The sequence below is a fragment of the Brassica oleracea genome, chromosome C7 (assembly GCF_000695525.1).
Source record: "Brassica oleracea var. oleracea cultivar TO1000 chromosome C7, BOL, whole genome shotgun sequence".
NCBI classification, from domain to species: Eukaryota; Viridiplantae; Streptophyta; class Magnoliopsida; order Brassicales; family Brassicaceae; genus Brassica; species Brassica oleracea.
In genome coordinates, this window is record NC_027754.1 from 34,023,956 (window position 1) to 34,037,317 (window position 13,362).

At 33.3% G+C, this 13,362-nt stretch overlaps 2 protein-coding genes across 6 annotated transcripts; one reads left to right on the forward strand and one right to left on the reverse strand.

Moving 5' to 3' along the window:
- The first annotated feature begins 769 nt into the window (after positions 1–769).
- LOC106305163 lies at positions 770–1,892 on the forward strand. Its single transcript, XM_013741530.1, has 3 exons — positions 770–897; positions 1,110–1,198; positions 1,585–1,892. Exons 1-3 carry the CDS (start codon positions 874–876, stop codon positions 1,733–1,735), a joined length of 264 nt encoding a protein of 87 aa, XP_013596984.1. The 5' UTR covers positions 770–873; the 3' UTR covers positions 1,736–1,892.
- Positions 1,893–2,767: 875 nt separating this feature from the next.
- Positions 2,768–8,169, reverse strand: LOC106307009 (probable mediator of RNA polymerase II transcription subunit 15c). Of its 5 annotated transcripts, none has more exons than XM_013743836.1 (12): positions 7,993–8,154; positions 7,281–7,412; positions 6,788–6,890; positions 6,562–6,664; positions 5,394–6,404; positions 5,214–5,287; positions 5,048–5,122; positions 4,129–4,974; positions 3,718–4,035; positions 3,454–3,636; positions 3,289–3,374; positions 2,768–3,220 (listed from the first exon to the last, which is right to left on the reverse strand). In XM_013743836.1, exons 2-12 carry the CDS (start codon positions 7,400–7,402, stop codon positions 3,010–3,012), a joined length of 3,132 nt encoding a protein of 1,043 aa, XP_013599290.1. In that variant the 5' UTR covers positions 7,403–7,412; positions 7,993–8,154; the 3' UTR covers positions 2,768–3,009. The 5 variants fall into 5 exon arrangements, with proteins under 5 accessions (XP_013599290.1, XP_013599285.1, XP_013599287.1 ...); XM_013743831.1 differs by having other exon boundaries at positions 2,769–3,220; positions 5,394–6,407; positions 7,993–8,169; XM_013743833.1 differs by having other exon boundaries at positions 2,769–3,220; positions 5,394–6,407; positions 7,281–7,407.
- Between the last annotated feature and the right edge of the window lie 5,193 nt (positions 8,170–13,362).

Sequence of the window (13,362 nt, forward strand, 5' to 3'; positions counted from 1 at the left end):
TTCGGATATTTGTTTTACACCGTTTATTATATATTTTCATCAATAAATATATATTTTAAATTATGTGCTATAATTTATTTATATTTGTTTCACATGATTCATTTGATTTGTTTTCAAAATTCAAAATATACTATTAATATATTACATATTTAAGTGTTGTTTGAGATTTATACTTCTGGTTATTTTGACACAATAATCAAGTTTTAAATTACTTGACCTCGTCAAATTTTTTCAAAAGATGAAAAGTCAAGAAAGATAGAAAGAAAAATAAAGAAAGCTGCCCACGGATTTAGATAAAATATGTTTCTTATTTCTTAACCAAGTTACTTGATAATTAAACGTACCTTCAATATTTTCTATTTATTTGGGGCAAGTAGCTTTAAGACTTTACAATGTCTAATTAGAAATAAGGCTTTATCACCAGAAATGTTTTATAATTTCACTAGTTATTGTATTTATTGACAAACTAAATATGTTATTTACCATATAATTTATGTTGTTATATACATGTTATTTGTTTTATTAGATTTCTTACTGTATTAAGCAGCTCAACGTAAGACGAAATATAAAACATATCTTTATTTTGCAAAAAATATTCTTAAATGGTAAATACTTAAAACTAATTATAAGTATTTCAAGTTGGACCATTATCAATACAGTCAGCCCACAGGAATACAGTCCATGGGTTTTAAATTTCAATTTTAAGAGAATGGACTGCTGTATTTCTATGTCGTCCCGCTATATATACGTATTGATTCTCCCATTTCTCACACAACATAATAAAAAAAAAAAAGATATACAAAGAGTTGATAGTAGGATACAAGTTCGCTTTTGATCACTGTCCTCAAAAAGAGAGAAAAAGGACCAGCTGAAATGGGGCGTTGGGTGAGACCTGAGGTAAGAAAATACTAGTAATATTGTAGACATGATTATAAGTGTTTGTTTTCGAAATTGAAACGATACATATGTCTAGCATATTCGTATCAAAAAAATTATATATAATTAAATAATTATTTTTAGGATGTTTTTCAAAATTTGATTTGAGATAATCAAGTAAATAAAAAATACATTATTTTCTGTTTAACTTAACCTTAACTAAAAATAATTAGGTGTACCCTCTTCTCGGAGCAATGGGATTTGTAACATCTATGGTTGTGTTTCAACTCACAAGGAATGCATTATTAAACCCTGATTGCAGGTTGGTCTCCATCCAGTCTATTCTAATAGTATTTTTTTTCCATAGTTTGAAAGGAATGAAACTTAAGGAAATGCACACAGTGTATATAATACAATGAATATTTTCTCTAATGTAATGATCAGACATGTAGAAAATATGATTTTGAAAATTCTAAACTGATTCGGACCACCGGCGTGACTAGACCGGCTATGTAATATGCGTAATTAGTTTGTCTTTAGTTACTTTAAAACTCCACTAATACGTGGGTTACATAAAACATAAATAATGTGGGTTAATGTGGGTTAATAGTTTTTTAATACTTGATTCGTTTAGTATTTTCTAAATTAGTATCTTATTTAAAGTATATACTATGCTAATGTTTTTCTTTGTTTTTGTAAAAACTATAGGATAAGTAAAGAGAACAGAAAAATGGGAATTCTGGAAAATGAAGATGAAGGAGAAAAATATGCACAACACAATCTTCGCAAGTATTTGAGGACCCGTCCACCTCAAGTTATGCCTTCTCTCAACCGTTTCTTCTCTGAAGAGGACAACTAAACTATTTCACCTTATCATAAAAGTTACTTATATACTCGTTATACAAATTAAATCTAGTTTGGGATTGCTTAATGTGTATTGTAATACTTAGTAGGGCTGGACAATTTATCCGATAAATTTGATTCGATTCGTTATTCGTTTCGATTCGATCCGAAAATTCCGGATATCCGTAAACGTAACTTTCGAATCAAAGCAAATACTAAAAAATCAATATCCGTTAAAATCGAAGCAAATCACAAATATTAAAATTTTGGGAAGCGGATAAGCGGATATCCGATCCGATCTGACAATATATAAGTATGTGTATATCTTGATTATATTTAAAGTTTTTAATGTATAAAATTATATAATTATTATTCTAACATATGATTTGATAAATTCTATTCACATTATTACTTATATCAAAGTATTACATAAAAAGAAGAGAACACATTTATGATAATTATAATTTTTTTCTTAAATTTGTGTTATTATAATTGTTAACTAAGTTCAAAAGATTTACAAAATATGTAGATTCACTACTTCTTTTAATTTTTATCATATATATCATGCAAAAAAATATTTTACAAAAAAAATTTGTATCAAAATTTTAAGATTATTTTGTATTAATCAAAACATATGAGATATCCGTAAGTATTTGTAACTATCCGCAAATATCTATTTATTTTCCGGATATCCGATCTGTGCCCAGGCCTAATAGCTGGTTTCAGATCATCTTGTTAAATATTTATGATAAAAAAGTTGAAACATGTCTTAACATGGCCATGTAGTTCTTAAAATCATATGTTGTTCAGTAAAAGACGGAACCTTTAATCTTGTGCATGCTGCTAATCATGAACGTTCTACAAAATTGGCTTATGATCTTTTACTCGGTTAGACTATGCAACAAAGTCTTTTATCTTTTCAATGGAAAGAAAAATCTAAAATTAATTTTGTAAAAACTGTTGCTTATATCTGAATCAAAATACAGTTGTTTATATTCTCAAGTATGAATACGCACATAGAATTGGAAGTAGATAGTTGAATAACCTCAAGTTAATTCTCTAGTTTTTTTTTGTCAACTTTATAAATATATTAGAAGAATGTTGCATGGAGTATGGAATCATCCACACTGGGTAAACACCTCCATAAATAGTCTATACATTTTGTCTATAACGATATTTATGCACTTACAAAAAGCATACATATTGATGTTTCTTCTACTGCAAGTCAAATAAGATAACCTAAAGTTTTCATCTCTGTGCATAATCCCATACCTTTTGGTGAGAGAGTGCTCATGAAGCTCTCAAAACAGGTTCCCAATGACCATACTTGGAGCTGAAAGTGCCTTCACCATGCCTCTCAGCGTACTCGGCCATCGTCGCTCTCGCACAAGCATCCCAAGCTTGAGCTATTGCAGTTAAAGACATCGGTTCTGAAAACTCCTTCATAGACAAACCAAACCTTGATCTTGTTCTCGCGGACAAATCCTCATGTTTGTTTACACTAAAACACATAATAATAAAATGTTTAGTTCCAACTTGTGATCAAATTTATACTAAAGTTTCATGTACCTAGAGTCAAAGGGGATGTTTTCAATAAGAATTGGTGAATGTGGGTAGTTGTCAGGAACTAGTAAGCGTAACGGCTGAATCTGTGACTGCATCAAACATTAAAAAAAAAAAAAACATAAACAGTTGAGAAAAAACTAGTGAAAGAAGAAGTTTAGAGAGACTTACTACATGTCCTGACTTGTAAAGAGCTTGGAATGTGTCACAGAGAGCCACAGGGGCATAAGAACACATGACTATTGTTCCTGTAGTAACTTCACTTGGACCAACATCTTCACTGCATATGCTTACCATTGTCTCTACAAGTCTCCCATTTACTTCCATGATCTCTTGCAAGAGGGCCAAGCCAGGCTGCAAGAACAATAAATGGCTTTATTTTCGATATTTCATTTTCTTTTGTAAAGGAGTTTACAGGATCCAGATATTTATTACCTCAATCTTGTTAGCTTTTGAGCCAGATGATGCAGTGGAGTCAACTTCAGACTCCAAGCTACTGAACTGTTTGTAGCTTTCAGTTTCTGATGTGATATCTATAGACTGAGTGGTGATTGACCGCTTGAATCTCTTATTAGTAGGATTGGTTTCTCCTCGTTGCAAACGCAACCTTGTCCTCTCACTCAAATCCTGAGGTACACGAGCTCTAGATCCTCCGATGGACTGGACAGAACCAGCAAGCCTATCTGTCAAACTGATGACAGAGCTCATCTCACTAATCGACTGTGCCAAGGACTCCGGTGATGATGATTGAAACTAGCAAATCCACACAGATACACATTAACATTAGGATTAGTAAAATGGATAAGATGGGAGATATTAAAACTTGTATATGACTTCTACACTCACAGCTTTTATCAGACGATCAATAGGCCGTTCTGCGTGTGGCTCCTGAGGTTGCTCCTGAGCTGCTGGTTGGAGTTGGTAATCATGTGAGGAAGGTGACTCAACGGATATAGGGTTTTCAGGATCACCAAGATTTGGAGATGGAGCAAAGGAAGGTGCAACAAAGGGAGAGCCACCAGACTGTGATGAGGTTCCATTTTTGTTGAATGTTGGGGGAAGAATCTGCTGGTCCACCAACTGAGGAGAAGATAGTGGCTTTGCAAGGTGGCGCTGACGCAAACCAGCTTTGTGGTTGACCCTTTGACTCATCCTCACATCATTCATCTCAATTTTAGGCATATGAAGCTGCTGATGGTTCGTTTGTGGTTGTTGCTGCTGCCTTTGTTGCATAGGGAGATGATGAAACTGCTTCTGCTGAAACATACTAGGCTGAGGATTACTTGCAGGTAACGTCATAATGTTGGTCTCCTCTTTTGGTTCCATCGTAGGCCTTGTCTGCGACGAATGAGGCATTGCTGTATGTGAGGTGGTAAGGTTAGATACTGTAGACGACTGCGGCACATGGAAGACTTGATGACCACTTTGGGATTGTAATGGTGTTTGATGTGTCTGAGGAGGAGGGAGATGCACTTGTTGTTGCTGCTGCATTGGCCTCCTAGTCACGGTCTGGTTATGCTTAACGAACCTCAATAACTGTTCCTCATAGATACTAAACTTTTCTCTGTGACTCTCTGTAATAGCATTCCTGGGGACATTTAAGAACACAAGAACTAGTTTCAACGTTGCTTTGGTCGCCCTTAGCTTTTCCATATGGCCATGTTGGATTTTTTGTTGAGGATGAGCATCAATCTGGCAAACAAAATGGTTTCATTAGGTTATTTAGGATTGAAACGGAATAATAAGAGGTTTATGAATGAAGTACCTCTCGCAATTTATTAGATAATTTTTGGAACAGTGCACTAACTACAAGTATATACTTCTCCTTGAGGGCTTTTATCTGCAAGAAAAATGATGAGAAGTTTTTAAACTATTAATAAACAATGGATAAGTTATAGTTTCATGTTTGTGATGTTAATATGTGTAGATACCTTCTGATAGGTCTCCTCCTGCCAGTCACCACCACCACTCTCATTTACCGTCTGGCCTGTAGAATCTTGAGATGCTACAAAAAAAAAAGAAGTATTGGTGTAATCATTATATGCAAAAACAACAAAGTGATTACTATAAGAAAACATTTATCATCCAAGTTGGTAAGAAAGGAAACATACTAGATGTGTTTGCTGGAGAGGTTCTCTGTAATTGATATGGCTGATTCTGTTGGGTCTGGAGCAAAGAACCTGATGCTTGAAACCTTTGTGTATCATCTAAAGGTTGCTGTGAGATTCTGTTTTGAGTTTGGTGCATAGTATGTTGTGGTTGGTATTTTTGGTGTATCATTTGTTGAGATTGTCCCACCTCTTGGCCTTGAGCCCCCAAAGAACTTGATACATGCACATTATATTGCTGCTGTTGTGAGGGCAAGGCTGAAGCATTATTACTGTGAGAATAAAGGCGTTGTTGCTGGTGCAGGTTTTGGATGTTGTTATTCTGTTGTGGCCTTTCTTGAAAGCTAGCAATATTGTTCTGCTGGGATGAAGATACTCTAAAAGCTCTTTGTTGCTCTCCATTGTTTTGTTGAGATGTTAGATGATTCTGCTGCGTGTCTTGACCATTCATCAGGTGGCTAGTGAGTTGCTCTCGTTCTTGTCGTTTCTGTTCCTGAGATGGCACATGCATCTGCTGTTGATGGTGACTAGAATGGACCCGCTGGGTCGGAAACTGATTTTGTCTTGACAAGAACTGAGAGTTTTGTTGGCCTGATGGTGGTAGACTAGAAAGAGCGGAAGGTTGAGGAACGGACTGCTGAATAGGTTGTTTTAACAGAGTTGGCTGGTGATGCTGTTGCTGCATGTATGAAGGTTGTACTTCCTCTTTCAAGAGCTGTTGATCCATTTGATTCTGGAAGTAGTTGGAACTCTGTGGCTGCTGAGGAAGATGCTGTTCCCTTCCATGAACCTGTCTTTGAGAACCGGGAAGAAGATTCGAATGAACTCCTTCACCCATTTGAATGTTTAGGTTCTGAGCCGCAGAAGAGACCTGATTAGGCAAACCAGAAGACTCAAAAATGTTGAGATTTCTCTGGATGTTGTTGTTGTTTTGAGGTAACCACTGTTGGCTTGTTGGAGTCTGTGTATATGGCAACGAGGTGGGAACTGATTGCACTTGATTCAGAGCTTGAGCTGCTGTATAGATTAAAAACATCAAAACAAAACTTAATAAGCTAAAAAAGGATTGTGAAAAAAACATAATGATTTGAAACAGTTCTAGACACAGGATGTGAGTTATGTTACAACATGATCTGCTAGATACCAAAACAATGATAACTTATCATATTACCTGGAGCTGGAGTATTAGTTCCATTGACTGATGAACCAGACTGCATTCTGAATTTTCTGTCGAAATTCATTATGTTTCCCTTAATTGTCCGCATGTAATCATCCTAAGACATAGGAGACAGATCAGCAAATTATATTCACAAGGCTGAGGTTTATTATCCTATTTTAAGATTTAGATTCTGAACGTAATAAATAGATTAAAAAAAAAACAAATTGTATTTGAGTACCTTATCTGTAGCCGCTGCATAGATCTTTCCCTCAAATGAGAAGGCAGTATTTTTAATGTCATTTGGGTGGCGTGTAGGACAATATATCTTCACCTTTTCCACTCTACACATACATGAGAACAATTATCATTGACGCATCAAGTATATTATTTATATATATAAGATTTGTTACAAAACTGATAGTCTAGACAGAGTGATGATGCCATGATATTCTAGACAGATTGAAAGCGAGAAAGGTTAAAGTTAGGTTTTGTCACTTCAATAATGAAAATTATAATGATCTTTTTATGCACAACTCTTATGCTTTAACTGTTGCAATGTTTATTGGTGTAATGTAGGAAGTGTTATCATGTGCAAGCTTACAAGGTCACAGCAAAGACATGACCCTATTCAAAACCGTTCTTTCTTGTCAACAAGAATCAGTAATAATGGATTCTCTAAGCATTTATATAATTGGTATTTATATTAATCTGGTAGAGAGGTTAAAGCTTACATTGCTAAAATAACCTTCTTCCTCATATCAGGCGGAAGCTGTGATCTCCAATCATTGGCATTGTTACTCGCAAGCGAGTCTCCGCCTGGTTGGTTAGGCTTCCAGTTAGAATTCCCCTCCATCAAGTCTAGCCTATCAACAAGAAGTGATCAGAGACATTCCCTCAACTAGAAAAAATAAAAACACACAATCAAGCAACCATTGTTTCAACTTGTTATTAGTATCAAGAAATCATTTAAATAACGTTTAAACAGATTCGTATTGCGGTTGGCTAATTGGTGCCAGTTAGGCCATTCGGACATTAACCTAAACGAGAAACCATGCCTTGTTAAATCATCAGTTTCGAATTGGCATTACAATCAAACAACTTGCAAGTGTGTGTGTGTGTGTGTGTTTCAACATTAGACCTAGAGAACTAAACACCAAAAGCGAAACAGACATGATTTGATCACAGTAACAAAAACATGATATGATTAACGCAAGACCATTAAATAAGAAAACAGGGTACCAGAATGATTAGATCACAATCCACCAAAACCTCTGTTTCGGCTTTGGAGACACTCTCGATAAAGAAAAAAAAAACTTCAAAATTTTATAGGAACAAGACAAAACCCATGTTTGGTTTCACAAAACAGAACTGAGATTATTAATTAAAGCAAAACCCTACAGTTTTAAACAGAGGAAAACTACAAGAGGAGGAGAAGAAACCCACGAGACCGTCGGAGAGATCGTAGTAGGAGGAAGATCGATAGATTGAGGAAGACGTAATCAAAGAATAGATTGAGAAAGCTTTAATGATATTTAGATGATATTTAGAGAGGGATTGATATAAGAAGAAGGCAAAACCTAAGTTAAACACATGAGATGAAAAAGAACAAAGAGATTGGTTGAAGAAGAAAAGACTACACGTAGGAAGGAATATTTATATATAGTCTCAGATTTTATTATTATTAATCAAATCTGTGAAGTACGACAGGTGTCAGATTACTTGGTCCCTTTTAGTAATGAATCTGTATGCTTTTATCATGTCATTAGATTTGGGTTTTAGATTTCGACAAGTAAGCAAGAAACAAGCCAATCACAATTTACCACATCATTATTATTAATTCTTATATATATTGGAAATAAATAATTATGATAGTTTGAATAAGCGTTGTAGAAGTTTACCATGTCATGAATGTGTCACATTAGAAGTGATCTCAGATTGAAAAATGATCAAATACGTTGCAAGAAATTAATTATGTTAAATTGTTAATGCCTTACATTTTTTTTTTGAACACCTGTTAATGTGTTGATAAGAAGAAAGCTTTTTTCCAAATAAAACGTAGCAGAAAACCCACCGAAAACAATAGAAAAGCTTGTCGAGAGTGCAGAGTTGAGGAGAAGGTGCGATTCATAAGAGAGTTAATTAATGTTACAAAGGGATAAGAAGAAAGCTTTTTCCAAGTTAAACATAGCAGAAAGCCCACCAAGAACAATAGAAAAGCTTGTCGAAAGTGCAGAGTCAAGGAGAATGTGTGATGTATAAGAGACTTAGCTAATGTTACAAGGAGACAAGTGTGGAGTAATGACTTAAAGTTGCTCAAGAAGTGCATAAAGAGGAAATGGTCAGAATATAATTAAACATTTCGTATAATGATATCTTTGTTTCAGAATCCACCATAGAACTTTGCTGAAGAAGTTTTCTTATTTGATTCCTTTGGTAAAGTTATGACCAAATATCACAAAATAAAATAAAAGATTGTTATAAGAAACCTACGTTGCAGGGAAGCTTGATCGGACGTTCGCTTCCCGCTTCGGAACCGGAATCGGAATCGGAACCTTGTGGAAGCTTACGGAATCTCGCTTCCAAAGCGCTTCCAAAATATTCTTTTTAAAAACACGTTGGAAGCTTATGATTCCGTTTTGGAATCACGCTTCCGTTTTTAAAAAAAAAAATACAAGGTTGAATATTAATAAAAATATAATCGTAGTTATTAATTTCTGTAAAATCAAAATTTTAATAGTAATGAATAGAGAGGATATAAATATATAAATATGAAAATTAATACTATAAATTATCTTTATGTATTGAGGTTTTTATTAAACATATATCATATATTCAAATATATTGTGTCAATTATTTATGAAGCATTAACAATAATTAATATAATAATTTCTTTTAAACTTAATTTATGTCTATTTTCACAGTTTTAATATGAAATCATTACAAAATTATTACAAATGAATAAATAATTTATTTAAATTTAAAACATATAATTTTTAGTCCTAATTTTTTTTTTTAAAAAAAGCTTATATTTTAATATATATATATATATACACATATATATATATACATATGGATATACACTTCCAATACGTACCTGCTTCCTAATTTTTCAAAAAATCTCGTTTCTGCGCTTCCATACGCTTGCGCTTCCGCGTACCCGCTTCCGTTTCCATGTAACATAGTAAAAAACTACATTTCAACCCTTGATTATCGTATAGGTATAAATTGTAAATATGAAAACTATGTGCCTTCGTAAATCGTAAAGTATTTAAAACATCCACACAAGACTGCATTAAAGAACAAAGTCTTAGGTTTATACAATTTTGTTTTGCTATAACGTGGGCCGATAACTATGTAGAAGCACAATTGCAGTAAAATTAACCAATAGCTCTACTGATGTACAAAGAAAGAAAATATAGTCCAATGGACTTAAATTTAATAAAGAAGCCCATATAAATTTAGATAGAGGAATTAAATTAGATGATTAATTAAGTCCGTAACGACAATAAGGAATCACTGGATGATCGGCTTATCTGATCATGAGCATGGGGGAATTTTAACATAATGGGTACATTCACATATATTGGTTTTAGTGAGAAGACAAGGTCCAGATACATCAACAAGAAGTTTTAAATCAACAGTATTTGTAAAAGTAATGCTAAGTGCATTTTGAAGTTTCATCTAAAAGATGATAGCCAATGAAAGTATGTGAAAGAGGAACATAAATATTTTATCTGTTAGCTTATAAGCCTTTCTTAGGAAAGCATGGTTACTTTCCAATCTCCACTATGGTTTTCAATTTTAAGTCTGGTTATTATATCTGTTAGCTTATAAGCCTTTCTTAGGAAAGCTTATTAGTCTCCACTCTTTCATCGAAATTATTTTCAATTTCCTATAATTGGATCAATGATTGTATAAAATTGTGTTTGTATCTTGTAAAATACCTATGATATAAATATATTCTTATTTTGTCGAAAAATAATAATACTAGAGCAGCCCACATAACTTTGTTAGAAGCCCAAATAAGTTATTACGTGGATATAGTAGTTATGATTTAATTAATTTTAAAACTAGGCTTAATTCCTCCTAGAATTAATATATCAGCTTTATATTGTCGCTCCGACTCTATGATTGATAAGTCTTCTACATAATTTGATCGTTAATTTTGTTTTCGAAATTGAAAATGAAGCTAGCTAACATTTAAAGAGCTTCTCGTTTTCTCCTCCACCTAATCAGTCTAGACCTTACGTAATTACACTAAACCATAGCCATTAATATCCACTATTGTTTTTTTTTCAATTTGGTAAGCCTATTCCATTATCATCTTTACTTCTCTAAAGTCCTAATAATCAGTTTTGTAAGATTTTTTTTTCTATTGTACCATCTAATTAAAGTTTGTAGTCTTGTTCTCTAGTTGCTGAAAACCGCATGCAACAAAAAAAACAGTTGGCTATATATCAATTTGAACTTGAACATTTGTGATTCAAATTTATAGTTGTTTTATTGTAGATTTTTAATTATAGAATTTTATATGTGAAAGAGAAAATCTCAAGGAAGACATAATGGAGACGATGGAAAAAAAGGCCGGCTAGTGATCACATCAAGGATGTTACTATCAGCCCACAGATCGTACCATAAGGACACAAAATTGATTTGGAATCCTTAAGGCCACGAGGGGGCAACGTGAATTTGGGGCTAACAGTCACCTTTTTCCTCTTTTGTTCTCTTTATCATTCATTATAATACCTATCCATTCCAAACACACATGCTTACATGCATGATCAAATATAATATTATACACTATATCTAAACAATTTATATATATTTTTTTTTTGATCACATAAAAAACAAACAATTTATATTTATTTGAACATCATTTTTCGGAAATGGTTGAATAATCTGAAATATATCTTAGGTCAAAATTCAAAACAATACAATCGTTAGCACTCAGTTTCAACAGTTCAATCAACATATCACCTAACTATTTGGAAGAGAAAAGTTAGGAAGATCTCGAATTCGATTACCAGAAAGGAAAGAGAACTAAAATAACATTGTCTGGTAAATGGGTTGAGGAGGAAGATTATGAGTCTACCTAGGAGCAGGATTTCATTGTTAAAAAAGAAAATACTATAATTAACTCATATTATTTTATTATAAACAATTCTCTTAAATAGTTATTTTAAATTTTTGTCACCAAAATAGTCCTCAAAAATAAAATGACCAAAATAGTTTTTTTTTTATTTTGAATTTTTTTAATTTTTAATTTTTAATTTTTAACATTTGATACTCCACCCTCAAAATCTTGCCCCTTAACACTAAATTTTAAATTTAAATTAGTTAATCTTAAAGTATAAATGTATATATTTATCTTTTAATAAAATATTTTTTAGTCATTTTTTTCTTTTGAGTGATATTTTTGTGAAAATAAACTAACATAAACTAAAATAAACCGCATTTCTCTTTCACCCAAATGCTACAGCTCATGTTATCCAACTACATATGATCATGAACAAGCATAAATTTCTGTGATTGATTCTGCATAATTATATTTGAATCATTTTAATATTTCTGGTATGTTACAGGCAAATGTAACTCCTTATAACAAAATTTAATAATCATATAGTCATAAACCTATCGCTACTTTATATTAGATCATTTCTGCGATTGATTAAACCATCTCCAGTCACGCAACAATTATGTCACCTAACTACATATGATCACGAACAAACACAATTAAATTTGAGAATTTTCTTACATCTTTAGTAAGTTGCATTAAAATGTAAACCCCACATGAGTGTCTAAGTGGGGAGGCGAAAAGCACACCACATGGTAGTCCATTGGTGTGCATGAAGAGGATGTCTTCGTATATGCGGTTGTTCAGTTTGACTATACTCGAATTCATATCAATAAAATAAAGTGATGGCATTGTAAAGACGATGTAACTGTTGAGATTTATTAAATTCATGTCTAACTCTATATTATCTGATTAGTACGATATTGTCCACTTTGTGCCTTAGAGACTGGCCACATGGATTTACTTTTGGTTTTCTTCCCAAAAGGCCTCCTACTATCAGAGTTGGACAACTCTTTATATATTAGACTCTCTTTGTCTAATTCTCCAATGTGGGACTTAGTTTGTTATATCACATTCTCCCCTTCAAACTAAGGATCACATTCATATCGCACAACACACAAAGATTATAAAAACTTTTCTTCTTATTAGATTTAGAAACTCTCTCAAAACTAAACCTTTCAATGTGTTTCTCTTGATGAAACATCTCTCCATGAGAACTCTTTATATAGGAAGAAGCTGCATCTTTTCCTAAGGGCGAAGCTACATTTTTTCCTAATAATAATATGGAAACATTCCTAAGCTCGATATGTTTTCCTTTTTCCTTAACCCATCAAACTTCACTTTAATGAGTTAACTTGCTCCTCAAGTTAATTGGAATTATCCAACATTCCCCCCCCCCTTAATTCCAACTTGAATCTAAGGTATGTTGATCTTCTGAACTCCGATGAACTTGCGCATTGCTTAGAACTTGATCCTTGCCAATGGCTTAGTGAGTATGTCTGCCTTCTGCTCCACTCCAGGTACGTGCTTCACTTCGATAAAGTCGAACTCCACACATTCTCGAATGAAATGGTACTTCGAGAGTATGTTTTTGTTTCTACCGTGAAACATCGGGTTCTTGGTGAGGGCTATCGCTGACTTGTTGTCAATCTTCAACACGACCTTCTTGTCTTCTTTGTTCATGATCCCGACCATCATCTCCTTTAACCATATTGCTTGTTTTGCAGCTTCCGTAGCTG

What these genes read in the sequence shown, in the direction of transcription:
- LOC106305163 (XM_013741530.1), top strand. Translation starts at nt 874, where the DNA reads ATGGGGCGTTGGGTGAGACCTGAG. An exon ending in GGCGTTGGGTGAGACCTGAG is followed by an intron (nt 898 to 1,109) that starts GTAAGAAAATAC and finishes AAAAATAATTAG; the next exon opens with GTGTACCCTCTTCTCGGAGC. An exon ending in TTATTAAACCCTGATTGCAG is followed by an intron (nt 1,199 to 1,584) that starts GTTGGTCTCCAT and finishes TAAAAACTATAG; the next exon opens with GATAAGTAAAGAGAACAGAA.
- LOC106307009 (XM_013743831.1), bottom strand. Translation starts at nt 7,402, where the DNA reads ATGGAGGGGAATTCTAACTGGAAGCCTAACCAACCAGGCGGAGACTCG. An exon ending in AAGAAGGTTATTTTAGCAAT is followed by an intron (nt 6,891 to 7,280) that starts GTAAGCTTTAAC and finishes ATGTATGTGTAG; the next exon opens with AGTGGAAAAGGTGAAGATAT. An exon ending in AGGAGGAGACCTATCAGAAG is followed by an intron (nt 5,123 to 5,213) that starts GTATCTACACAT and finishes TTTTTCTTGCAG; the next exon opens with ATAAAAGCCCTCAAGGAGAA.